Here is a 27,813-nt window from a genome sequence, read left to right as displayed (position 1 = left end):
ATCAGATTTATAGGAGTTGTTAAGGCTGGTGTTCAAGTTCCTCCATCTTTCCCTAGATTGACGAGACTTTGAAATGGAGTACCGCTTTTTGGCCTCATCCCTTTCAAGTTTAAGTCTGATGGTTGCATCTGATACCCAACTTGGTAGTCCGCATGGCTCTTGCTTTCCAATAACTTTCTCGGCAACTTCACGGACCGCTGTTTCGAAGTTCTCATACCTGTCAGAGATGGGCGTGGTGTCATCCATGCTCAAGATCTGGAATCTGTTTGATAGCTCCAGCTGAAATCCCTCCTTTGTATCAGGATCTTGCAACTTCTTCCAGTTGAATTTTGATCTCTTGCAAGGTTTTCCTTTGCTAGTTCGCAAACTGGCAGCTAGACGGATGCTCACAATACGATGATCGGAGTCCACTTTTACTGAGTTGTATGCTCGACAGTTGCGGAGAGAATACCCACTTGCTGTTTATTAGTATGTGATCTAGCTGTGCATGGGTTGATCCAGCTGGATGGGTCCAAGTCCAGAGACGGTTCCTGGGTTGCGGGAATCTCATCTGGGCCGGTCTGAGATTGTACTCCTGGCAGGTGTTGACCAGACGCTCACCATTGTCATTTGTTGAATCATGGTAGCAATGTGGACCAATGACCCAAGGATGGGAAAGATGACTGTCTGTTCCTATTCTGGCATTAAAATGGCCGAGGATGAGATGGATGTTGTGTCTTTTCATACCATCCAGGTGGTCAGATAGAGATGAATAGAATTCCTCCTTGTCAGAAGATGTTGCGCACTCAGTGGGTGCATATACAACAGTAATGCTGAGCTGAGGGTTGCCATGGAATGTTACAAATAGTATCCTCTCGAAACAGCTTCAACACTCTTAAGACATCTGTGAATGTGCTTGGACATGACCAGACCAACTCCTTCGTGCCTTTGCTTGGTAGCAGAACTGAATGATAAAACCCAGTTCCTATCATCTGACCAAAGTTCATCGGTTGGGCTTGGTGTAATGAGACGATGTTCTTGAATTCTGGCAATGTCAATACCTGCATCAGCATAGCCCATGAATAGCTGATGCATTTTCCCTTGTTGATTTACAGTACGGACATTATAAGTAGATATTACAAGAGGTTTGAAGGTAGACCCAGGCGACAATAATCAGGGCCAACAGTTCGTGATGGTGTGCCGAGTTCCCGCTGGTCCGTCATGAAGTCAACAGTAGACTGCCGCTCATCTACCCTCGGTATTTTCGAAGATTTGCTTGTAGTTTTCGTAATCATGAATTTTGCTGGGAATTATTTTGGTCCAGTCCCAGCAGCTTTACGGGTGATCAGCCCTGTTTCAGCTTATTTCTGGACACACAGCAGCCGAGATCTACCAATATGTAGTAGTTCGCCCCTGATCTGGAACATGTTGGCCAGTGTTGGAAGGTTGACCAATGATGACATGTTCAACACCAGCCTAATGACCGTTGAGAAGTAAATCTTCCTCTTCCGCTCTTTGGCCCATGATGAAGATTTAGAGCCATTGGGATAGGCTACTCCAATATGGGCAAATTGTTTGGAGACTCTGAGCTGCCCAGTAATCAGAGTCCCCCTCTTGGCCTCGTTGATGTAGTCCAAAGGAGAGCGAAGCAATACGTTTGGCATCAACTTGGATGCAGGAGCTGCCGGAAGGTGTTGAAGTTCATTCACCAGACCGCCTTAGGGGCTCCACTCCGGATTTGTGTAAGGTTTACTCCCTAGCCTTTGCCTCTCCCGAGGTGCTCACAAGGCAGTGAGGTTCATCCACATTTCTACACAAAACTCTATGATTGGGACAGGAAGAAAGAAAAGATGAAGAGGAAGAGGTAAGAATAGACACAACACAAGCTGGCACCCACACTAGCTTTTACCCGACAAAAGGAAATGGACGATGATGTCCGTCTGTGGACAACCTTTTAGTCCACAGTCCGGATTTAATTGACGGCATCGCCCATTTCCTGATGCCCGTGTGGGTTACGCTGTCACCTTCACACTGGGGATCTGTGTCCTGTACATGTACCGCCAGTGTGAAATGATTTATGTACCCATTAGTACTGGAATTCAGCGCCTTTACCCTAGTATGTGGAATAAGAACTCCCATCCTCTACGAAACTTAGGACGGAAGCTCCAATCCAAAAACAACACCAGACAATAAAACAAGCTACCAAGCCAACTAATTTGGCTCACCTTTCCTAACCAGCTGTGTTGCGAAAGGAAGTTTCAAGGTAGAGAAGGTAGACAGATAGAAGGATGAAAAGTAGAAAAGGATGAAATATAGAGTAGTGTAGGTAGGAGCATCCAAAAGGGACAAAATATAGTAACCATTTGGAGAAAAACCAGCATAGATGGAAAGAATTGGCAAAAAGTGCCAAAATGCCAAAAGATGGAAAGAATTGGCAAAAGTGCCAAAACACTTTCAAATCATATTCACCGTGTACATGTATACAAAGAGGATTTTCTTCATGAAGCTAAATTCGCTTTTTGGATTAATGTAGTTATGGTTCTTCCTTGCGGTGAAGGTCAATCGTATCAAGACTACTAGAATATTTTAAAGCATAATGAATATATTATCCATGAACGCTGCCGTCATTCTGTTGTCATTAATATGGTTAATTAAAAAAAGGTATTGCATCCGTGTTTCCTGTTGGCTTACTTGATTTCCTCTTTTGATTTCCGTCACTCAGGTCCATTTGCCTCTATATATATAGCGTTGTTCATGGTTTCCGAACAAAAAATTGTGCTTGTATTTCCGTCTTGCCTTGGGCTTAGATAGAAAAAGAGATTGCGATTTTGCATATTCGATATTTTTGGAGTTTCTCACCATTTGATTACATGCTTCAAAGTACAAAAACACTTTCAAATCATATTCCCCGTGATTTGGTCACGGAATCAATATTTTCACCCCTACTTAAAATCCCCAACTATTAACGCTCTTACCTTTGTGAATAAAGTAAATTAAACGCACCTACTTCATATACGTGGGTGCCACAAAGTCTCTTAACAACGCAGTAACTGAATGCACGTGTGTACTAGTGCGTTTTCGATATACTAATATTCAGTAATAATGATAAATAAGCGGAATTAAGCAACACTGGTACCTGGACTGGTACGAGACAGATTAGCAAATGGTACATTACTTTGTCGCTTCAAAAAACAAACAAGATTGTCATTTCAATACAGACGAACAAAATGATCATTTTCGTTCACATTTCATAGTGAATTGGGCGGAGCAACTGAAATTGCGCGGAGAAAGGAAATTTCGCGGCGCGTCGCGCGATTTGGCGCAGCGAAAATCGTTGGACCCTGGTCATGAAATCATGAAATAGACCTTCATGTACTACCGAATACGAAATTATTTGCTTTTTGGCAACCATGATATTATATATTTGCTATGAAATCACTATTAAAGGGAAGTCATTGCTTTATAACAAAATTTTCACCATTTTTTATTAGGAATTGTGATGCATATTGAAAATTCGCGCTAAAGGAAAGAATAATATTGGATTGTTGCTAAGATGCTTTTTGTCGATTGAAATATTTGAAGACAAAATATTCCTATTTTACTATTCATGGAGATACAAATGTAACAATACCATACGATTTCAATCATGATATAAGATATGAAATCAAATATGACTATACAAAGATGCAGACAGGAGAGGCATAAATGAAAACATTTGTGGCCTTCGACTTCACCGAAATGCGTATAATTTTGTGTAGCAGTGAATCGCAGTTGAAAGATTTGACGTTTTATATTTACACCAATAGATGAGATTGAAGAGAAACGTGTCTTGTAAATATAATAAGAAAATAGAGAAAATAAAATGGAAGACATTCTTTGCAAAGGGTTATATTTATGCTTTTTATCTACGTACCGTATATATTTAGCTATTCCAATATTTTCAATCAAAGATTTTAATTGTATTTACAAGCGTTTAAGCTGACATCAATTGTTGTAAATTCATGTTGCTAACATTCCAACATTATGAAGATTTACTTTATATCATTCATGTATTTATAATAATCTATAATAAAATTACTGAGTTTGGCGAATTGGTAAGGCAAAACACTTTTACAATTTACAATATTTTGGAAAACGGACTTTTGCGAGGCAAAGAACAAGGTTGTCTGCACCCCCAATAAAACATCATTTTTTGTTTTTGTTTACGTTATAAAGATGTTAAATTAACTTAACTAAATAGTTTCAAAAGCACTGAAAGCTCCCTGCGAGCTACGCACTGAGTAAACAGTCACAATACGCTACAATACAGTCATCTGTTTGAGAAGCCTCAGCCCTGTAGTCTGGTATCCGGTCACTGAATTGCGGGTCAAATCATCAGGAAGTCGCCCAATTTTTCTCTTATAAAACCACATTGGGTTTACCGGCAACAACGGAAGTCGCGAGAGCCAATGTTGAAAAGTAGCCAAATTTTTGTTTAACCACTGGTTTATATGGGACAGAAAATGTACAAGTCGCACGGAACATCTAAAAAATCACCCAATTGGGCTACCAAATCGCTGGTTTGGCAACCCTGTCCAGACTATGAGCATGTGAAAATGGTGCATAGCTTCATTTGGGCTTTAATTTTGAAAAACGTTCCAAATTCTCTGGAGGGAACATCATCCAAGCACCCCTGCGTCGCTCTTGCGACGCATTTTCCCCCAACAATTGCAAGGGGGATATCAAGGTGAAAAATGTGGGTACTTGTAGGTTTTGACACCTGTAGAATGCAAAATTTGACTTTTTCTAATAACTCAAAAACTATACATCTCAGACAGACTCCATTGGCTACCCGTTGAGAAAACAATTGTGCCTCTTTAGTAAAGGCTCTTTATAAATGCCGTTAATAATAATAACAATAATGATAATAATAGTTGTGACACCATACATGCCATATGATAAGAGGAATTCATTGGAGTGTTCCAACAAGATATGAATGCTTTTGAAAAGATTGGTGACCCTTTTCTCATACATCTTATATTTTGCAATGGTTGATTTGTCTAGACTTTAGTATGTTCACACAACATGCACAAGGTCCTAGAAGAAAATGAATGCATCATGAAAACACCAATTATGGTGTATTTTTGTTTACCTTTCATACACTCTTCGATAGCGAGAACCAATCAGAGCAAGCGTTGGAAAAATCCAAACCATGCATTGATTGTGTCTAATTGCACTCCGCGTGCTACGCGCAGTGTTTCGTGCGCGTTCGCGTCGCGTAGGATTGATTCATTTTTCGGGCGGGTTGATGCATTTATATTTGGTTCTATTTTCCAACATTTTTAGTGATAATTTTGTTATAAAAAAAGTAAAAATCACGTCTTTTTTTCTTCTCGTGTATGAAATAGGTTAATGAACTTGTATAACTTGTTGCTCGAGAAATTAGACAAAATAATGCACTTGCGCTGATGTTGATGCGTCTAATGCACTCTCCCCTTCGGGGCTCGTGCATTAGACGCATCAACATCAGCGCGCGTGCATTATTTTGTCTAATTTCTCTCCCAACAAGTAATACGCGTTCATTAACCTTATAATTAAAGTTCCTACAGCGTAATGAATCTTTGAAAAATATAAAAACTCAAGTCTAAAGGTAAATGGATGTCGATATCAATTTGTTTTTCTATGATTTTCATATGAATCAAAGGATGCTGATCATTATTCTCAAATACACCAAACCGGGTAAGCCTGACCTTTGATTGCTTAATAGTGTTCATCATTAATTCCATTTCATTTTCAGTATTGGCGGAAAAATGTCATCCTAGTGAGATAGCTTGTAAGAGTGGTTCAGAATGTATACATTGGAGTTTACGATGCGATGGCTATATGCAGTGTGCTGATGGATCGGACGAACAACAATGCTGTATGTATCCAACCCTACTCATGAATGCAGAAAAATATAATACTGGTGTTGTTGTGTTTTTTTGTTTTTGTTTTGTTGTTTTGTTTTTTGTTTTGTTTTTTTGGTTAAAATAATTACTTTGTTTCCCAGGTGAAACATACAAAGAGCACGGAATAATGTTCAACCCTCGTCTAATCTACACTCAAAATTCCGTGCAATCGGAATCCTTTTATTTAATCTACCTAAAATTACCTATTAGAAACAAATTAGTTCGATCTTTCGTTCGACCATCGATGCAAGGTCGATACTTATTATTTATGAAATCAATTAATTAACTATTGTTAATTGTGATAAAATGGTAATTTGTGCCTGTAGTGGTATTGACCAATATAAATTTAGCGTTAATTCTGATTAATTAGTTGACAGTTCATTAAAAACAAACATCGAAGCAGCATCGACGGTCGATCCAAAGATCGAACAAATTTGTTCCGGGTGCATTAAAGACACACTTAGATCCTGACTTGGAAATTATCTCTTTTCACTCCTTTTACATTAAAAAAGTAGTTTGTCCATTTCAACCAATTTTATTTGCTAATTCCAGCATGTGAAACCAGTAATTACACCATGTTTATCGGTGGAGAAGTCAACTTATCTTCACCTGGCTTTCCAAATAGATACCCACCAAACCAGCAATGCTTGTATTACTTCAATGCGCCGGACCAGGCCAGTTATTCCATCCTTATTGAACAACTAATCTTGGTAGATCTACTAGGTAATGGTGTTCAATCTCGGGACATTTTCTTGCTGGGAAATGGAAGTGTCACGGGGCAACACGTAATCTTCCCAGCACCACGATATGTTGCTCCTGGTACAGCAATGCTTATAGGCCACAGACAAATGTGGTTGATCTTCCAATCGGATTACGTATATCACCAAAAAGGGTTTCGTCTACACATCAGCAGAGTTCCTGTTAATAGTAAGTAGCAGCACGTTCCTGTTAATAGTAAGTAGCAGCAGGGGAATAACAAAGTGGTGGCGGGAGGTAGAGTACCTTCTCAGAAATTATTTTTGGGGTAACATAGGGACGAAAAAAATAAAGGTAATATTTTAAATAAAACCAGCCAACTACAGATAGGCAAGCACCCACTTCCCTTTCAGCCGCACCATTATTAACAGACGTGTTACGCATAATATTAATATACGAAAGCGTAAGTGTATCATTCTGAGCAAAACCCAGCAAAATACCCAGGTTTTGCCAGCCCATTCTTGGGTTTTGCTCCCCAAAGTGAGGCATAGCTCAGAAAAACTCAAATCGGTAGCGTTTTGCTTGCAGTCCATTCCTAAGAATAGGCAGCAATACCATTTTATAGCCTCCGAATCTTGTATTTAGCCAGACAAAACTCAAATCCGAACAGCGATTCTAGGGTTTTGAAGCCCATTCCTAGGAATAGCCCGCAAAACCAGAGTATAGACCCTGAATCTGAGGAATCTGAGGTTTAGCTCGGTAAAACTCAATTCTAGAGTTTTGAAGCCCATTATATTTATTTGACGTAAAAGAATTTTCTGTTGACATTGCATGCCTCGACTTTGTTGAGCACTTTTACAGGTTACTATCTGTGTTGAAAGCAAAGTGCTGCATTGTCTGCCATTAGCTTTTAAGAAAACGTACAAATGCGAGGATAACATCCATTTGTACATCTTACAATATTTTCATTCAAGGCTAATTTTGTGATAGTAATCGAATTTCAAAAATGCAATTTCCTGCTTGCATTCTTTAATAGCAACTTGTCACGAAGAGGAAATCTTTTGTAATTCGGGTGAAAGCTGCTACAAGGATACTCTGTTCTACACCGGGATAATTGAACCACAAGAGGCGTACCATATCATCCAAATATGTCGTAAGAGCATTTTGTTATAAATTAAATTGTACAAAAAATAGTTATTGTTGAATAAAAACTCTATTTGTCAATCCTGTTATTTTGTATTTCCTGTAAAAGGTTCTTCTTTTCCAAAAGGTGAAGGATCAACAGCACACATGTATACAAATATCCATGCTATACCCAGCAAACACAAAAACGTTTTAAGAACGTTTTAAATAAGTTATATTTTGGCTTTTGGTTTAGGTAAAAACGTTTTAATAACATTAAAATGTCGGGTTATATAGAGGTCATGATAACGTTTTAAAACGTTTTGTATGAAAACACACTACAACAATATTTTTAAATGTTTTCAAAAAATGTTATTGGAAACTATTTTTACAAACATTTTTGCCAAATATTGTGTCAATACTTATATAACATTATGTTAAAATGTTTGAATCCAGCAAACACAGAAATGTTCTTAAAATGTTTTTTCAAAACCTTTTAATAACATTTAAATGTCGGGTTATATAAAGGTCATGAAAACGTTTTTAAAACGTTATTGAAAATATTTTGGGGAAACATTTTCGCAAAATATTTTTCAACTCCCAAGATAACATTCCGTTTAGAATGTTTTGTATAAAGTTTTCAAGAATGTTTTTGGAATGTTATTAAAACGTTTTTATACCCTTTATATAACCCGACATTTAAACGTTTTCTGTAAAACATTGTTGTTTGCTGAGCAGTAGATTATCAAAAATGTTTTTAAGGTTATGAAAACATTTTATACTCTTAATATACCCTTTATATAACCCGACATTTAAACGTATTCTGACAACCTTTTATAAACTTTTGCGAATGATGTCGAAAACGTTTTGTGTTTGCTGGGTAGTTAGTATCAATTCCTAATGATATGTCGTATGGTTATTTTACATTGTTGTTTTGATGACTTAAATTGGGGTTTCACGTACCAAAGTATTTTTCGCTTTGTGACGTTAGTCCAACCCACTCCTCCAAATTATTCCTTGCTTCGGAATTTGTAGATCCTCCCCACCTTTACAAAAAATGTAAACCCTGAATACCAGAAGGTAAAGTTCGGTGGCTTAAGTTAAATTAGTCAAAAGTAAACAGTAATACATTGCCAACTGAATCTGAGACACCGCTTGAACCAACAAAATGAACAGATACTATAAGAAAGAGATAACACTCACTATGACTATGCAGTAAGGTCTAATCTGGAAACTGTATATAAGAACGCAATCCACTGAACAAGATTAACAAATGAAACAAGCCTAGACATATCACCAAAAATCGAAAACGTATTTCTCGCATTGTAAAAAATAACATATCCTTGATGCTCAGGTTTTTATTTTTGTAAGAACAATTAAAATCAGCTCAATGCCTTTAATAATTAGTATCCGAAACAAAAATGCACAGTGAAATACATGTTTTAAATTCCTTCAGTGTTTTTGTTCCAGCCTAAAAAATACATCGTTTACATTTTCTGACGCTATAAAATAAACCCAGCATGGCCATCATGGTCACATCGAATTACAAGACTTACCCCGAAAAATGAAAAATATATCAAACAATTCCCGTCCCCCAGTTATTCGCCGTAGAAGTAATGATGTAACAAAATTAACTACAATAGCAATAGGTTAAAACAATTTTTGAATATATCGCACTTCACTACTACGTTCACGCGTTACCTCTGCATTGAACCATTGCATTATATCAAAATATGTTACTTTCAGGACGTTGCCGAAATGAAGATTTCTGGTGTCGTACCGGAACAGGTTGTATAAGACAGGAGTTCGTTTGTGACAACCATATGCATTGCTTAGACGGATCCGATGAATTCGATTGTCGTAAGTTTAGGGTTATTTTGTTTAAAAACTAATCAAACTGATTGTCCACGCACCCAATATCATGTATATATATTAAACCAAACCATATATGTTCTCGTAGAATTCATTGTGCTACATATTCCTTTTTGTAAAATAAATGTTTCGTACTTTACGACATGGGATGGGTAATAACGCATTCATCCATATTCTGCTCAAACGATGTTTCCAGTATACAACTAGCTACGAACTGTATACATTTAACCTGGTAATTACCCCATGTAAACGTCACTTCCTGGAAAGCTGGACTGAACAATGTCATGTGACGTATCTGATTCACAATCTGGGTTATATAATACTATCCCTGGTTAACAAACTGGTCAACTAGTCATCTCAGGCAGGAAAAGAATTCCTTTTGAACGTTAGGCTTTCAAGAAGAATTGGATAAAACTTGGAAAGTGGAAAAGAATGGGCGGTTCGTTTCAAAACGTAGTTTGTAAACGTAGTTCCCTTCCTTTCCCAGGTTAATTTTTGGGACACATATCAAATGTGATTTCTCAAAATTGCCACTTATCAACCCGAACGTTTCCAATGTACATAATTTAATACTTTCCCTCACGGGCGCTTAAACTTATTATATAAATGGTAAATATGTTTTAGCTAAAACTGAATGGATACACATGACGAAAAACGACAAGGCATACCTTACGTCACCAAACTACCCTGATAATCATCCATTACGTGTCAACTGTACGTGGTTCTTCACTGCATCAGACGAAGACGGTGCATACAAGATAACATTTATTGATGTTGAACTAAATTGGAACTATCTCGCGATTGGAGAGACACACGAGGTGTATTCCAACACAGCCGCTCACATTGATTGGTGGTTTTCTCCTGAGACTCTATGGATCAATAACACTCACATGTGGGTGCGATTTTCAGCGTATTATTCTTGGACCGAAACTCTTCGAGGATTCTTCATCCAGATTGAACGTACGCAGAATAAAGGTAAATATGTATTGGCTTGTTACATGTTACTTAACATGTGTGGGAAATATATGTAAGTAAGATCAATAATGGTTATATTGGTTTAACTCTATTCACTTCACGAGAAGCAGTCTTTTAACTTATTTGGTTTGATGGAATCTTCTTTACCATATTAAAAGGTATAAACAAACCAACAAGCATGCACAGACCTCTTGTTCTAATATGTGTAATATGGCGATTGTGTAATCTTTTTATATCTATATTCAATCTTGGTCTATTGTACGAGCTTTGACTCATGATCGGAGGAATGCCGGTTTTATCGTGTTGTGCCCTGAGACAAGGTCCTTAACCACTATTGTCTCTCTCCACCCAGGGATATAATATATATAGCTATATCTGGGTATGGGCATATAGTGCTGGGACGGTAAACCAGACTGACTCGCTGTGCCAACGGAGTGGATAACTCCCCCTCTCCCCTGGGCCCCCCTCTCCGCATGAAGTTATTTCAGGGAATCTAGCCCAAACGGCAAGGGACAAGAGATAGACAATTGTCCTTTGAGCAGTGCTCCGGCTTAACTTTCCTTCTTTCACTTTCCATTTGCCACCAATAAACCACTTTTTTTGTTGATATTATCAGCGTCATGTCTGGAGAATGAATTCACCTGTGGCAATGGTAGTACCTGTTTGGATCGCAGTATGGTGTGCAACTCATGGACACAATGCTACGATGGATCTGATGAAGAAAACTGTGGTAAAACTATCAAATTTGATAATAACAAAATATCATATCGATATAGATGAGACCATACTAAGTATCTAAAATTTAAATTTGCAGGCATTAGCCCCGATTTCGCTGTAAAATAGATGAGCGAAATAGACATGTCTTTTCATCTTACGTATCCGTATGAAAATGTAACAATAAATGCCAAAATAATTAAATAAATAGTTTTATGAAACTTGACAATGACTGATCAGATAGGCAATGAACTATTTCTTTCAGGAAAATTATCATGCCTTGAATATATTGCGGAAGAAAAGTCTTTAGTTATATTTTCTAAATGGATCCCATTCATGTTAATATCATACAAAGACAGTCTCACACTATCACGATTAGTGAATATTTTTGATTATGATAACAGAATACTGTGGATCTGAGCAAGTTAACATAACATTTGATCGTCCTGGAGTTCTCCACTCTATACCAGTCTATCCTCATCCTTACCCATATGGAATCAGCTGTCAATGGTTCATATATGCACAAGACGAAGGGTTCATTGTTCTCATATTCAAGTATTTGACCATCTCAACAAACAATGACTTTCTCACTGTTGGAGTCGGAGACATTATATCAGACGATACAACAGTGTTTCATTTTAGCGGTGAAGGCATGCCGAATAGTTTAACATTGAATACAACATCGGGATGGATGACATTTGAGAGTGTGTGGGGATGGTGGGAAGGATTTATTATTGAGCTTTATCTTTCGGCAACATATGGCAAGTATTGTCAATTTCTAATAGGAGTTATAACATCAGATGCTCAGATCACTCTTTGGTTGCTTTCTGTAAGCAATGAGACACATGACTTGTGTATCACGTGTAATAAGGAATATGTTCGTTCTTAATTTATATTGTACAGTACCGTGTGGAACTGGAGAATACTTGTGCGACTCTGGCTATGGATGTCTCAATCAGTCTTTATTGTGTGATAACAATCCACAATGTCTTAATGGTTCAGATGAAATTGGATGTGGTATGGAAAGCAAATCAATTATTCTATTTCTCCCTCTGTACTCTGTATGGGGTGCTGTGTGATAGGGGGTGTGTGTGGGTGTATGTGAATTTCACGAGTGCGAAAACACTATGAATTTAAAACACGTTTTAAAACACAAAGTACTTCGATAAACAGACAGATAAAGGCGATGCGATACTCTTAGTAGAAACGGGAAAACCACTTTAATTATTCTTCATTCAATTTGGCAGATTTATGTGGAGATGATACCATTTCGTTACCAGAGGATGACACAGTTTTCCTTTCATCCCCAAACTACCCTCATCCACCCCCATCAGACATCTTGTGTACCTGGACAATAATTGCTGCACCAGATCATCTAGGGCGTCCTTCCGTGATTTTTAAAGACTTCAGTTTGCACGATGGGTGGGACTTCATGGAAGTGTGGCAGTTGGATGAAAAGGTCTTTATAGCGACCGGTGATTATGTACCTGAATCGATAACAAGTGGTGGCAGTGGTTTGACTGTTATATTCGATACGGTGACGTGGACAGTAGGACACAGAGGATTCATGTTAGAGTTATATTTGAATTCAGAAAACGGTTAGTAACATCAATACGCCTTATATAAATCTGGATGGTGAGTCCAAAAGGCCTCTAGGCTTTGGATGGGGTCCTACTCTAAGCGGGGCTTTTTAGTTTTTATGCTATGGGAGTATTATTGTGCAAATAATTTTAGGAAAGCTCAGAATATTTTCTCATGAACATAATTATACCAAAAGTAATGAAAACACGATTACAAAGAATTTCAGTAATTTTTCATCCATAAAATAATATTAAAAAGTAATATGTTTAAGATTGCACAAAGGATGTAACTCTAAGTTAAAGATATTTTATGATACTCTATAGCTACCTGTAATACAGGAGATTTTACCTGCCAAGATACGTCATTTGTATTGATATGTCTACATGGATACCAACGATGTGATGGAGAACCACTATGTCCCGATAAGTCAGACGAACTGGAATGTGGTGAGTTTTGTCTTAGATACTTCTGAAGACTTTTAGTATTCTTAAAGCTGATCCGATGTCTTTGGTGGGAATTGGTTATCAGGAACATCATTCACAACTGTGGAAGACATGACCTTAATCTCCCACACAGGGAGTGTGAATTTCTGCAAATGGGGTTACCTGAATAGGTGACACCATTTGAAATCTACACCCCAAGTTCATATCATGTCTTCAATGGTTAATGTATGGATTTCTACTGGAATACAGTGGCGCAGCGTCATATGGGCAAGGGGCATGTGCCCCCCAATCGATTGCAAAATTTAGAAAATCCAATAGGAAAATTGTCAAAAAACGGCTTGTGCCCCCCAATCAGACCTGGTGTCCCCCCCCCTCCAATCATGGTTGGTGCCACCCCCCCCATCGGATGACCCACGCTACGCCACTGCTGGAATATCACAGTGTGGCAGAATGCTTGTATGCCGATATTTGCATGCACATGCATAATCATTGTTATAAAGGGAAATAACCCGCTAAAATTGTATTTGTTATGTAAATAAAGAGGAATTCCATTCTTTCACGCAACATTTCGGAATAGAAACTGTCCTCTATGGTGCTATCAAAATTCCCTTCCGAATGTTAAGTGTGATATGCCTTATCACAGATGAACATGGAAAAGTGCGTCGACTTTATGTAGAATTAGCATAGTGTTAATCATGTAACAATAATTTATTGAGAATAGAAACGAATTTCCAGGGTTTTTTTTCAGTACTCTTTTATTTATCTTTTTCGTATGTTGGCCAGGTGAATGTGGTAAACGATACATCAGAATTGGTTCAGATGAAGAAGTAGTCATATTATCGTCTCCTGGTTTCCCTGAACTCTACCGCAATGAAATTTTATGTACATGGACAGTATCTGCCACAGGGAGCAGGCATATACTACTGATGATCGACACTTTTCTTTTAGAGGATGGTTTTGATTTTCTATCTGTCGGAAATGGAGACAGTTCTGCGGTAGGAAGTGAATCTACAATAGTGAAGTTAACTGGGAAAATAAAACTCCGTACGATTACATCACTCCTTGAATCAATGTGGCTGCAATTTGCTACGGACCGTACTGGAAGAGCAAAAGGATTCAATGTTAATTTCACTCAAGTTCTTGGATATGAAGGTAAATTGGACAATGTCTTGTCGATACAAGAGCACCGCTGAAATAAGTCACATTTTGACCCCGCCCGTTCGATTGATCGGAATTAATTGTTTTATTGCAGTGATTTTTCGTATTTTTCAAAGAAAACATGCAATTACAAGTTATTTTGTTTGATGATATTTCTGGGGTTTTTTTTCTCGTTTTTGTTTCAGATATATGCAGCGATGACCAATTTGATTGTGGTGATGGGTTCTGTATTGATCCGCAGGCCAAGTGTGATGGTTTTAATGACTGCTTAAATAATGCAGAGGAAATAACATGCGGTATTTATATATTGATACTTTCATTTCGAATGAATGTTTTTTATCAATATACAGATCGAAGATATACAAGTATTAGATTGAATCAAACACCAGTTTTAAGGATATAATGGGTTATTTCAAGGTCATGCGACTGACGCGATCAGCTTGGAAAGAACCATTTCCAACATTTTATTGATATCAGCTTTAATAACCAACGAGAGACCATAGGCAGGGATAGTGACAAGAACTTAATTTAAATATCAATCAATGAATTGATGGCCATGGTGGCATGAAAAACAAAGTTAATTATAGTGTGTGTAATTTTTCTTCTCCTGCGCAGCTTACATAACCTGTCCAGGATCTTACCTTTGTAATTCAATGGATGCTAGCGATACGCGCATGTGCGTTACTATGGGCGAGGTGTGTGACGGGAAATATGACTGTATGATGGGGGATGACGAAGAGTCGTGTGGTAAGTAGATTGTGTTCATTTCGAATTAATATTTTTTTATCAATATAGTGTCAGATCGAAGATGTACAAGTATTAGATTGAATCAAACAACAGTTTTAAGGATATAATGGGCTATTCTGCAATTCGTTCAACAATGACGATTGAAATCTATTGAAGCGCTGTTTGAAAATACGAAAGCAGTTATCATTCCTGAAACTTCATCGAGGAGGGGGGAAGGCACTTAACCCAAATAACCATACGTGAATTCACCCTGAAAGACCCACGTTTTTGATTTCGCAGCTCCGAAAGACTTTGAATTTGACCAAAATAGAGCTCAGGAAGTCCCTAAATTGCTCATTCCTCACATTTCTGGGGTTTATTTTCAAAAGATTTTCAACCAGAAAGCCAAGGAAAACCCTTGATGTCGACTGTTCTTTTGACTGAATACAAGCTTGCAGTAAGAGTTTCGATTACAATAATTGCATTTGTTGAGAGCTTTGCCAAAGGCTGTTTGGTCAATTAACCTTGCAATATACGAATAGTTCTTACAGCTAGTGTTTTATTCCAAAAACTATAGACAGCATTGTAATTAAACATCGTCCACATATCATGCAGACTCATTAGGGGGCTGTGCAATAATTATGGGGGGGTCCAAATGTTGTGCCAAAATTGTTTGCTCCCCCTCTCGCCAAGCCAGAAATTGCTTAACCCCCTGCCAAAAATTCTTTGCCCACCCCACCCCACGCACATGCCAAATTTTTGGGATCCCAATTTGGAAACCTTAAATGGTCTACATATGTGTTGCGAACACAGCGAGCAGGAGCATATTTATGCGTTACCGTTTCCTGTGCCTTTTAGAGCGTTTTAGTTAAAAGGCGCCCAAAAATCTTTGTCCCCCCCCTCGGCTTACCAAAATTTCTTGCTCCCACCCCACCCCCTTTCGGCTCGCCAAACATTTCCTGCCCCCCCCATTTTCCCTTTCCATCATAGTTCATAATTATTGCACAGCCCCTAATGCCAAATTGAATTTTTGGTCGCTTGTCTGTAACTTAAATGTAATCATGGAAGAAGCAGGTACTACTTTCATTTCCATTATGTAATCCAATCAGTATAACTACAAGGACAATGAGAAACTGCATTTTGTAACATATTAAAGGTGCTATAATATTTGGCGGTACTTTTACCAAAGAGTCGATGGGTTTACTACAGCACAAAGTTGCTTGAAGATGACAATACGTATGTCCAGCGTGAAACGAGTAAGGAAGAGCTTCCACTATTGAGATCCGCAGTGGAACTATTACCACGGAGCAAATTAAGAATACGAAATCACCCGGCATTGACACTGTAGTTTCTGAGTTGTACAAGGCAACAGGAAAGGATGGAATAGACCTAATGTGGAATTTATGTTGTTTCGTTCGGGAAAAGAAGGAATGGCTAGGAGACTGGTGCAGAGCCTTAATCGTTCCAATGCCGAAGAAGGAAAACGTGAAAGAGTGCGCCATTCACGTCACCAAACCATCAGCCTGATTTGCCATGCAAGTAAATTCATCCTCAGGAGAATAAAGAAAAAATGGAACAAGAGATTTCCAGCGAGCAGGTATGTTTTCGCGAAAAGAAGAGAGGCTAGGGATCTCTTTGTCAACATTAGGGGAATGTTATTGAAAAATGCAAAGAGCATATGGTCGAATCCAACGAAAAGTGTACACGGCATGTTCAGGGCCATAACTTAAAAGTATTAATCAATTGGCATTCGTTTTTATATTGTGTTTATTCGCCTTGATCATACGCTTCGCGCCATATATAATAAGACCCTCTTCTGTGAAAAATTTAGACATAGAGACCCCAAAACATGCTATTTTTACCCATTTTTTCAAAATATTTCTTAAGGTGTTTTTAAAAACATCTAAATCAGTTATGAAAAGAAGTCATTGGATTGAATCTAAATTGATTTCCTGAAAGGTGTGTATTCAAAGATTGCCTGTTCAATTTTTCACATATTTGTACATAATTATGAATTTGTTGTGATAATTTTTTGAGTGGTATTTTTTACATTACCTACGAATACAATTTTTCATAGCACTAGATATATCTTTAAAAATGGAAATCACTACTAAATGCGCAATTGATACAAGCTTTGATATGTCCAATACTGAAATGCATTGCATTCGGACATCTTTAATATTGTGTTTAGCTGCCAGAAATTCTAAATGGCACAAAGGTAGGTTTGGTAAAAAATATGCATTACCTCCGAATACATGTTAAAAGCTGTGTCATTTCCACAAAGTGAGAGAATAGTAAACAATAGTTAAGCAATAGGTGCAGGGTAATACACTCTTTATTTCTACCAAGTTTCAATAGCCTGCGTTTAAATATTTCTGAGATGTCAACAATAAAAGCAAGTATTCGTAGGTAAATTTCGGTAACCAAATGTTACCTACGAATACAATTTGACATCATGACAGTATTGTGAAACACCGCCATTCATGCCAATGCCCATATTGGTACATAACGAAGGCCTGTATGTTTGCTATCAAATCATATGTCAATGAAAGTTGCGAATTCACATACATGCCCACCATGCAAAACTGAATACGGCTTAATTGTTGAAAAATATGTACTGAAATAGACGACGGTCTGCTCATTTGAAAGAAAAATCAGATTCAAAGAAGATTAGAAGGGGATAAATACTTGGATTTGTCAACTGTCATGTGTGCTTCATTTTAAATGTTTACCGACCTTCTGGTTTCTGAGTAATTTGTGTCCAAATTCATTTATTCGAAGGTAACTTTTGACGTTTTCGCTAAGGTTACCTACGAATACCATGGAAAAAACGACTGTTCTCATTGTCTCATGATCTAGACAACACAGTGATGGACCCTGGTATAAAGCTAATTGTAGTTGCCCTCAAACGAAAGGCCACAAGACGTAACTGACTCCAAGATGGACTTCACAAGTCTGCAATAACGGTTTTAAGCGATTTGTGTGCAATTAATCAAATTAAAGTCACTTTAGTGCCTTTGTTTCTTACTTCAATCCTCTTTCAACCGCTGTGAACCGACATTATTAATACATGATAGGGTCTTAAGTATCAATAAACGCACATAAAGAAAATAATACATTCAAAGTGCTTTATAAAATGAAGTTTTGATTGCGATATCCACCAAAAGTCTAATTCTTACCTACAAATACTGAAATGTTACTTACGAATACAGCATAATACATGACATGTGTAATGAAGTGTCCCTACCAATGGAAATTAATTGTCAAAAACTTTAAGCGGTACCCCAGGACACTATTATTACCCATATACGGATTCATAAAACAATTATTTATTATGTAAAATTGCTGATTAACTACTTGTATATCAAAATGAAGTGGTCAAAATCTTGCTAAAAGCATCAAACCTTTTTTATCTAAGGTAATAGCATTTATTCATTTGGACTAACCATCTGAAAGAGATCTAAAAACTACCATTTTATTAATTCATTACCATAATAGCAAAATTTAAACCTCTAAACTCAATATAGATATTGTTAAATCGCTCATGTTACCTACGAATACCCGGGTTTCTTCACCTTTTCATTGTATAAAGCGTTAGGGGTATGCGTATAATTCCTAATATTCTTGAAAACATATATCCTACTCGTTCTTATACAATGTGTAAATTGATTCATACTCATTTGATAAATAAAATACAGAAACTGACCTAAACTTCATTTTCAAAAATAAACTAGCATAAATTGACAAAGATCATATTGATCGCGTTATAAAAATAAAAACAAATACTTTCTGGTTGAGCTAGCATTTTCCTGACACCCTGTGGTCTACATTACACGAAAAAGGCGTTAATGGGAATATTCCATTTGTTTTAGGTTGATTAGTATTGCGATAGTGAAAGCATCCTAGTGGTATTCGTAGGTAACATTGGGTTTTGATATCACATTTACTATCACACGTCCTGGATTTATTGTTCAAGATTAGTAATGGCACTTTTGGTTCCTATAAGGCCAATATGTCATCAATCAATGGGCAAAAGGAAAAAATTGTGGAGACATTTTTATTTCGGACTTTTATTTTTGGCCCGTGGACACTTTTGGTTGGATTCGACCATATACTTCCTCTTTACATTTGCTTCATAGATTACAGCAAAGCTTTCTTCAGATGTGAAAAACTATGACAGCCGATACTACATGAAGATAAGGAATCTGCAGTCAGAACCTGAGACTAGTCTCATGAAAGAACAAGTAGTGGGGACACAGGTTTGAAATTACAAAGATTACTAAATATATACATACTGTGGGCGCAGAGAGAAAAGGTGGTGAGTTTGTGATAGATGACCAGCAGATTGAAGAGGTGAAGCAATTTAAATATTTGGGTTGAATGATTAACAAGATATCACGAATTAAATTAAAAGAATGATGACATTTGTAAGGACGACTATGCAAGGCGTGACAATCAAGGTACACTATTGGTGCAACTATGTTTTCCATTGCCACTTCACCTGAATACAAGTGAGTGTGGCTATGACCAAGAATGGCAGGAAAGGAGTTGATACTTTTGAGATGAGGCACTACAGTGGGCTTCTGCAAGTCAGAGATGTATCGTTCGAGTCCGGACTCGGACTCGAGTCCGGACTCGAGTCCACTTTTGTTGGACTCGGACTTGGCTCGGACTCGGACACGAAAAGACTCGGCTCGGCTCGGACTCGGACACAAAGGACTCGGACTCGAAGCCGAGTCCGGTCCGAGTCCAGTCCAATTAAATCCATGTAAAATGTGAAATGATAAATCTAAAAAATGTCAAAATAGATCTCAAATTTGTTGACTTTACTTATTTGAACATTTTCCAAATTAATTGGTGGCTGTCAAATCTGTGATCTGTCATATATCCTACATATCCAGCAAATTATTTAGATTTATCTGTCACTTAGCAGAATCATAATTATTATTGTTATCATTAATTTAGTAATGAAATAATTGATAATTAATTAAATGCATAATTTGAATATTTGGACTATAAAAAATATCTAAGAGTTTTTTCATGGAACTTTCCAATCCATTAAAATTTAAGAGAGAAACATGCACATGCAGTGGACCCTACATCTCAGCTCCCACTCAGTAAATTGGTAGGTCCATGACAGGGCTACGGTGTCTGTAGTTTGTGTGTGCTCACTACTCCCAGCACATTTGTGTGGGACAATTTTGAAAAGATGTTTAGAATTAAAGGTGAATTTCTGTTAGTATGATTATTATTATGGTGATGATGATAAAGATGATGACGATGATGATGCAGAGATGCCAACATTAACATCCAGAAAATAGAGAGGATTCAAACAAAAAATAGGGAGACTTTCAAAATTACATGCAACTTCAAGGGCACAAAATTTGCCAGAAATAGGGAGGTTGCCAAATGTGGGTGTCAAAATGGATAAAAATGTTTACAATAATAGGGAGCCTCCCTCTAAAATGTATTTGAATACATTGCAATTCATTTACACATCTTTATGCTTCACACAGCCTAGTGACATTTCTCTAGTCCTGAGTTTACATACATGTAGTGTGCCACACACACACAAATACCCCCACATGACTGCTGTCTGATACAGGTGGTCTGATACATGTAGTTTTTACCTTCAGGAGTTGCATGTAGCTGCTCATGGGTATGGGTCTTTGAAGTATTGTGTGTACCATGTGTAGCGGTTGGTTGGTTGGTTGACCTGGGTTGAGTCTTTGAAATGGCAACTGTGTGGGGTTGGTGGGGTGGGGTTTGGTAGGGTGGGTGTGTACAGGGAGAGCGGTGTGTGGTGTGGTGTAGTGAGTGACCTTTGACCAATGACCTTCTCTTTCTGCAATTTTATCATCAAAATGCCTTAAAATTATGAGGAAACTTTGAAATTGTCTTTTTTTCAGCAAATTTGTATAAAATTTTGCTCCAATATTTGGACCCAATTACCCTAGCTTTTTCATTTTGTTATACCCAATGACCCATTTTTATACAAATTCCTACTAAGCAATGCCAGTAGTCAGATACATGTCACATTCAAGTTGAATGACCCCTCCCCCGCCCCCACCTCCGGTCATGGACTCTGACCGAGCCCGGACTCGAGCCGGACTCGAGTCCGGGCCCGGGTATTATTTTTGTTGGACTCGGACTTGGCTCGGACTCAGCACCCCTGGACTTGGACTCGAGTCCGGACTCAGTCACAAAAGGACTCGGACTTGGCTCGGACTTGGATACAAATGGACTCGGCTCGGCTCGGACTCGGACAAGCTGGACTCGGGTACAAGTCTGCTGCAAGTTACATTGAAAGACAGGAAAAGAAATGCTATGCCTGAAAAAAAAAGGGTACATCAGAAATGGCATAATGGACAAGAAAGCTCAAATCGGGGCTCAATACTTGTCAGGCAACATGGAGAAGTACGGGAGCAAATTTTGAAAGAAACTATGGAAGCGGGCGTCCGTCATCATCGTGGACTAATGAAGTAAAGCTGGTTTATGCCAAGGAATGCATAACCGGTACAACGCATTCGAGCTAGATGGCGTGCTCCTGTGAAGATCACAGCCTTATCCACATGATCCATAGCGTATTTAATGATTATTATGATTATTACTCTAACATTTATAAAGCTTAGAGCAAAGCCACACGATTCAAATATTTTGAACTTGAATTGCAGACAGAAAGCGTTGTCCGAACGGTTGTTCTTGTGAATATTCGGAAGATGAGCTAATTATTCATTGTGATGAGGGATGGACAACAAACACACTTGGAGGTGTTCCTAAAATAACGCAATCCCTGTAAGTATTATTATCAGCCTATCACAATAATAATGATGGAAGCACCAAATGGCTGATTTGCTTTAAAAACATTTGCCTTGATGCATTTGGTATCAACACCATGATATAACTCAGATATCCAGCTTTCCAATAATTTTTGTTTTATCCAATTTGGTGTTTGAGTTGGTGAGATATGTCATTGCATGTGAGCTTTTGCAAAATCCAGCTTGTGCTACTTTCTCTATAGTATTCTTTTGGACAATGAATTGGCATGTATAACAAGAACCAGCAAAAATTACGTAAAAACTGAGCTGCCAAAGATTCTTATTGATTGATTTTTAAACAACAACGTTTCAATAATTATGAGATCCTCATTAAAACACAATTAGCTTTTTGTTCTCAAATGGTTTAAACAATATGGGACCAAATTTGGAATTTCGAAGCTGGATATCACTGAAAACTGTTAACAAAAACATGAGCAAAATTGAACTTTGTAATATAATTTACACCAATGTGGTCCAGATAGAAGCTCCTTTTAAGTTTGATTCTTACAAGTTTCAGCCTCTTCAAGGTATCTGAGCATCAATAAATTGTGGAACCAAATACTAATAGATTTTGGATGATTTCAAACAAGATGACATATCTCGCACCAATGAAAACACCAAATTGGACAAAACAAAAAGCATTGGAAAGCTGAACATCTTATAGTTATAGCATAGTATTATAATACCAATTGCATCAAACTTCAAACAAATCAATTTTTACCTGCACCATTTTTTTTATTGGAACCGAATTCGATTTATTGCAAATTATTACCATATTATTACTTACTCATAGTCGATTTTAATACATTTTCTCCTTAGTTATCTACAGAATGGAAATGTTTCAATATTAACATCAGGTCTATTTAAAGGATTCTCCCAACTACAAATCATGTAGGTATTATTATCATGTATGTAGAGCAATATCATGAAATTTTAATCCTTGTATCTCTCACTACATACGAATATCAAGTCGTATAATATATGAAACTAATTTGACTTTTCCATGTAAAGTATGTGACGTCAGTATTGTAGATTTGAAATTTAATATTTCAAATTCTAGAATTGATATGCTTCGGTTTGGTTTAGTTTAGTTTGATTAATTAGTTGATTACGCTGGATTAAGAATGACACCCACGTCCTCTGAAAGCTGTAGCCTCCTCTACAAGTTTACAAAATAAAATAATTCACAAAATGTAACTTTACTTTAACATGTTTATTTATTTCCAGATCACTCGCTAAAAATGGGATTGGAGAATTTGAAGAACGGTCATTTGATGGTCTTGGTTCCATCACATGGCTGTAAGTGAAAATACAGAAATACGTAAGATTTAAAGTTGATGTCTCCAAACACCCTATCCGTAAGATAGCCATTCAACTTTACCCATGTACCCATATCATTCTCCTGTAGGCATTGACTTCATTTCAACCTATGTATTGTCTTCTTTATTCTGAAGATGATTTGAATTTCTTCAATTTAGTCGATCTTTCATTTCTTTATTTTCAGGGACCTTTCATACAATAGCTTTATGACGTTACACAACAGATTCTTTGAAGACCTTGAAAATCTACAGCAATTGTAAGTAAAACCATACTTTGACTAAAAGCAATATATCTATCATCTGTATAAACTAATTTCACCGCCCTATATTAAGTTACAGTAATATTACATATCGTTTGGTAATGTTTCATTTTGTTTGAATTAAAGTCATATTATAATATTTGCTGAAGAGGACGCCCTCAATTTTTATTCTGGTTTTTACACGATTAAAATGTACTTTAGTAAACACAGATACCCTGCAAAAATGAAGAATTTAGGCGTAGATTTGTCAAAATCTGAGATTTTGAATAAACCGTCTTATTATTACGATGGAAATATTAGTCGAACACGTATGTGATGTTTATAACCCAGTACATACACAGCGTGCGGGACAGTCTTACACACTCACCCCTACACATCAAAGGATCATATCGTATTACAACCGCCGGGGCCGGGAGCCGGAGTAATACGCATTGGCGCTGGTAGTAAATTTCAATTTTCTTTGCTTTACCTCACTTGTTCGACTCAAAATTAAAACGGGACATATCAGTAAAAGCTAACATTTTGTGGAAAAGAAATGCTAATCTTTTTTTTTTTTTAGAAATGTTACAATATGGCTTTAAAGAGAGTCTCCGGCAATCACAACATTATGCCTTATATGTAAAAAAAAATAATTATCAAGCACGAATTACGTGGTTTTATTTAAAACAAACTCGTAGTGACCATAAAAACGAATAAAAACACCCGCCTCTCAACACGCGATATTGAAAATTCCCGGGCGCCGAAATTGTCGAGTGCAATGACGTCCCAGTAATACAATGAAGGCTGACGACAAGCAAACAACCATTACGTCATTGCACTTAGACCATTTACATATAAGGCATAATGTTATGATTGCCGGAGACTCCCTTTAAGCTATGACCATCAAGTATGAGCGGACTATTCCTATAATGTGATTTCTTTTTATCTAGGTTTCTGTTGAATGTTCCATTGACCTACATAGACGATACAGCTTTTAAAGGCTTGTTTCAACTTCAAACATTGTAAGTTAATTTCACAATTTATATGGAAATTCATGTAGCTAGAACGATAGTGTGATGCGTTTCTCTCAAATCTGCAAGTATAAACCATGCATAAAATTGTGCTATTCTTGAATGATTAATGATTCCTCTCGACTGACGCCATTATTTATCACATTATTTTGACAGAGTTCTGGTTAGAAGCAAAGATGTGAATCAGAAATTAGAGTTTACCAGCGGTGCATTTCGGGAAATAAAAGAACTTGAGATATTGTAAGTGCTTACAACAATTTCTTTTATGTATATTTGGCTCGATTTCAAATTAATATATGTTCACAAACCGCAGTGCAAAAAGAAATACAAACACAGCTTAATGCACCCCTTCATCCCATCGCTTGAAATATCACACGCAAGTGAAGTAGAGAGTTTGCGATGTTCCATACATCCTGCGTGGACCGTGCGTTAATACGACGTTCAAAACGGCGTTCAATATTGCTAGTCTCGGTACCAAGCTGGATTGTGCTCATTCGTCATGAAGGAGAACAAGGCGGATGGAATACCGTAAAGACTAACATCTGTTCTGGTCAATAGAGGGCGAAGCGCTTGGAATTTAAAGCCATATTATAACATTTGCTGAGGAGGACGCCCTCACTGAATTTTTTTAATTCATTTTTTTACACGATTAAATTGTACTTTATTAAACCAATATAGCCTACAAAATCAAGACTCTAGGTGCTGTAGTTTTGTCAAAATCAGAGATTTTGAATAAAAGGCTGATTCAGCCCTTTATTATTACGATGGAATTGTTAGTCGAACGCATACACGATGTTCATAACACACAGTACTACGCGGCGTGCGCGACGGTGATATACACAACAAAGGGTCGTACCACAACATGACCGAAGGAGTGGTACGTATTGGCGACATGTGCGCTGGTAGTAAATTCCAATTTTCTTTGCTTTGAAGTAGTTGTTCGGCTCAAAATAAAGGGATATATCTGACAGTAAAAGCTAACATTTTATGGCAAAGAAATGCTAATCTATTTTGTTTGAAAATGTTATAATATTGCTTTAATGGTCACCGTGTTTTTTGTAGCATGCTTTAGATTTTGACTAAAAACCAAGGTTAATATGGTGCTAAAATTACTTGTATTTCAGTGATTCTCAAATATTTATAGTTGCCAAAAAACAAATATTTTGGTAGATTAAGGACCACTGCATCCATATTATCTTGATTTGACCTTCCAAATGAGACTTTATATAAGTGTGCTCTTTCATGACATAAAATTTGAAAAGTATTGTAAGGACCACTTGAGGTTTTGACTTTTAAAACCTACATTTTGGTCACAAATTGTGCTTGGATAGTTTTCAACAGATTTATCACATTCGCCTTTGCTATAAACATTGAATCGCGTTATTGAAAAGTGTTTTAGGGGGAAGTGTTAGCTTTCGTTCGATATAAAAAAAATTCTGATTGCATGAAGGGAACACTTGGGGTTTTGACAAAACCAATCACAGATGCCTATTTTCCACTAGATCACACACAGCTCTTATGATGTTATGCACTCAACCGTGTAGTATAAACACAGACTATGTAGATCAGTTAAGATCAGCTGATGTCAACATACCACTGCTACTTTCTTTGCTACCAACCCATCCTTACCAACGGCCCATACACGATGCCAACATATTGCCTTACTTTCTTTGTTTCATTTCCTGTAGATACACAGACGACCATCGGTTATGTTGTAACTTTGACAATCTTCAGAAGTGTGAAGTGTTATCACCACAGCCACCACTGTTTAACTGTGGCAGCTTAATGCAGAATAATGTTCTTCGCGTGTTTATGTGGATCTTGGGCCTAAGTGCTTTGATCGGTAACTTCGCTGTCATTCTCTGGCGATTCAAGGAGAAACCAACCAAACGCAGCGCAGCACACTCAATTCAAAATTTCATGATTAGCAACTTGGCAGCTTCAGATTTTTTGATGGGTATTTATATGGTGATTTTAGCGAGTGTCGATGTCTACTACGGGGATGAGTATTTTATCTATTCAGACTCATGGCGGTCAGGAAAACTTTGTAAATTCACTGGTTTCTTATCTCTTATTTCAGGAGAGGCTTCAGTCGCTTTTCTTACATTGATAAGTTTTGACCGATTTATGGCTGCAGTTTTTCCTTTCAGTCGTTTTCGATTCACTCTAAAGACAATTCAAATCACTGCTTTAATCTTGTGGTGTATATGTTTCATCATAAGTATCGTACCTATTGTGCTTGCTGGACCAAATTCAGATTTTTATGATCTTTCTGATGTGTGCATTGGACTCCCTTTAATAACAAGGCCGAGCAGTTATGAGCTTCAAGCTACAGGTATTGGCAATAAAATGTTTGACATACCTGTAGCAAAAGATACCGAACCGGCGTGGTATTTCTCCATTGCGATATTCCTAGGAGTCAACCTAGCTTGCTTTCTAAGCATAGTGGTATTCTACACCGCAGTCTTTGTAAGACTCAAACAATCTGCTAAGCGTGTGCGAAAAGGAAAAGGTCACCGCGATGAAAGAAGAATGGCGATCAAAATGGCGGTGGTCGTTGGTACGGATTTTCTTTGCTGGATGCCGGTGATTCTTATGGGTGTGCTCTCTCAAACTGGTTTAGTTGTGATTCCCTTAGAAGCTTATACGTGGTCAGTAGTTTTATCATCCCAATTAATTCTTCACTGAATCCATACTTGTATACTATAGCCACATTGGTTGCTAGTCGTAAGAACAGAGTAAGTGGCGAAACATCTAGTACAATGTCACAAGTGGATAAGGGGAACAGCGTGAACACAATTATGTCAACGATGGGCGGGCCTCCTATTCGAGAAAGTAAGGTTGGTTCTACCCTGCCAGAATGCGATGATTGACATTAGGATGATGTGCACTTGGTGACTTCATGATGCGCACGATTTTGTTTAAGTGCAAGCAATATTGATTATTGATCTCAACAAGGTCAGGCACACAGAATGCGACTTAAAAAGAGGGTGAAAGCCTTGGAATTTTGAATCGTGGGTAGATTTTAAAGTTTTCGTTCTCCCTGGTCTTATGCCGCTCCCGGGATGCCGCTAGAATGATCGTTCACCTAAAATTATATTGAACACTTTCATACAGTAATTGGGGAAGGTCTTACTTTAACGCTGACCAAAGGATCGTGAACGTCAGTAGAAGGACAATTGTGACGTAGCATATCAAAAAAAGACACTTGTG

The 27,813-nt window shown here is 37.5% G+C and overlaps 2 protein-coding genes across 2 annotated transcripts; both read left to right on the top strand.

Moving 5' to 3' along the window:
- The first annotated feature begins 1,541 nt into the window (after positions 1–1,541).
- LOC140152031 (enteropeptidase-like) lies at positions 1,542–9,616 on the top strand. Its single transcript, XM_072174332.1, has 5 exons — positions 1,542–1,575; positions 5,756–5,878; positions 6,459–6,833; positions 7,639–7,755; positions 9,471–9,616. The coding sequence occupies exons 1-5, from the start codon at positions 1,542–1,544 to the stop codon at positions 9,614–9,616; spliced, it is 795 nt and encodes a 264-aa protein (XP_072030433.1).
- A 2,063-nt stretch (positions 9,617–11,679) lies between these two features.
- Positions 11,680–27,813, top strand: LOC140152030 (uncharacterized). The gene is made up of 12 exons (XM_072174331.1): positions 11,680–11,989; positions 12,533–12,883; positions 13,190–13,312; positions 14,093–14,461; positions 14,653–14,763; positions 15,083–15,214; positions 21,868–21,988; positions 22,831–22,902; positions 23,239–23,310; positions 23,516–23,587; positions 24,757–24,840; positions 26,289–27,813. Exons 1-12 carry the CDS (start codon positions 11,680–11,682, stop codon positions 27,286–27,288), a joined length of 2,817 nt encoding a protein of 938 aa, XP_072030432.1. The 3' UTR covers positions 27,289–27,813.

The sequence above is a fragment of the Amphiura filiformis genome, chromosome 5 (assembly GCF_039555335.1).
Source record: "Amphiura filiformis chromosome 5, Afil_fr2py, whole genome shotgun sequence".
Lineage (NCBI taxonomy): Eukaryota > Metazoa > Echinodermata > Ophiuroidea > Amphilepidida > Amphiuridae > Amphiura > Amphiura filiformis.
The sequence above is the reverse complement of the archived record's forward strand: the minus strand, read 5'-3'. Positions and strand labels throughout refer to the sequence as shown.

Coding starts and splice junctions, on each gene's coding strand:
- LOC140152031 (XM_072174332.1), top strand. CDS start 1,542: ATGGGCAAATTGTTTGGAGACTCTGAGCTGCCCA. Junction 1,576..5,755: donor TGGAGACTCTGAGCTGCCCA/GTAATCAGAGTC, acceptor TTTCATTTTCAG/TATTGGCGGAAAAATGTCAT. Junction 7,756..9,470: donor CCATATCATCCAAATATGTC/GTAAGAGCATTT, acceptor TGTTACTTTCAG/GACGTTGCCGAAATGAAGAT.
- LOC140152030 (XM_072174331.1), top strand. CDS start 11,680: ATGATAACAGAATACTGTGGATCTGAGCAAGTTAACATAACATTTGAT. Junction 21,989..22,830: donor CCTAAAATAACGCAATCCCT/GTAAGTATTATT, acceptor TTTTCTCCTTAG/TTATCTACAGAATGGAAATG. Junction 22,903..23,238: donor TTCTCCCAACTACAAATCAT/GTAGGTATTATT, acceptor ATTTATTTCCAG/ATCACTCGCTAAAAATGGGA.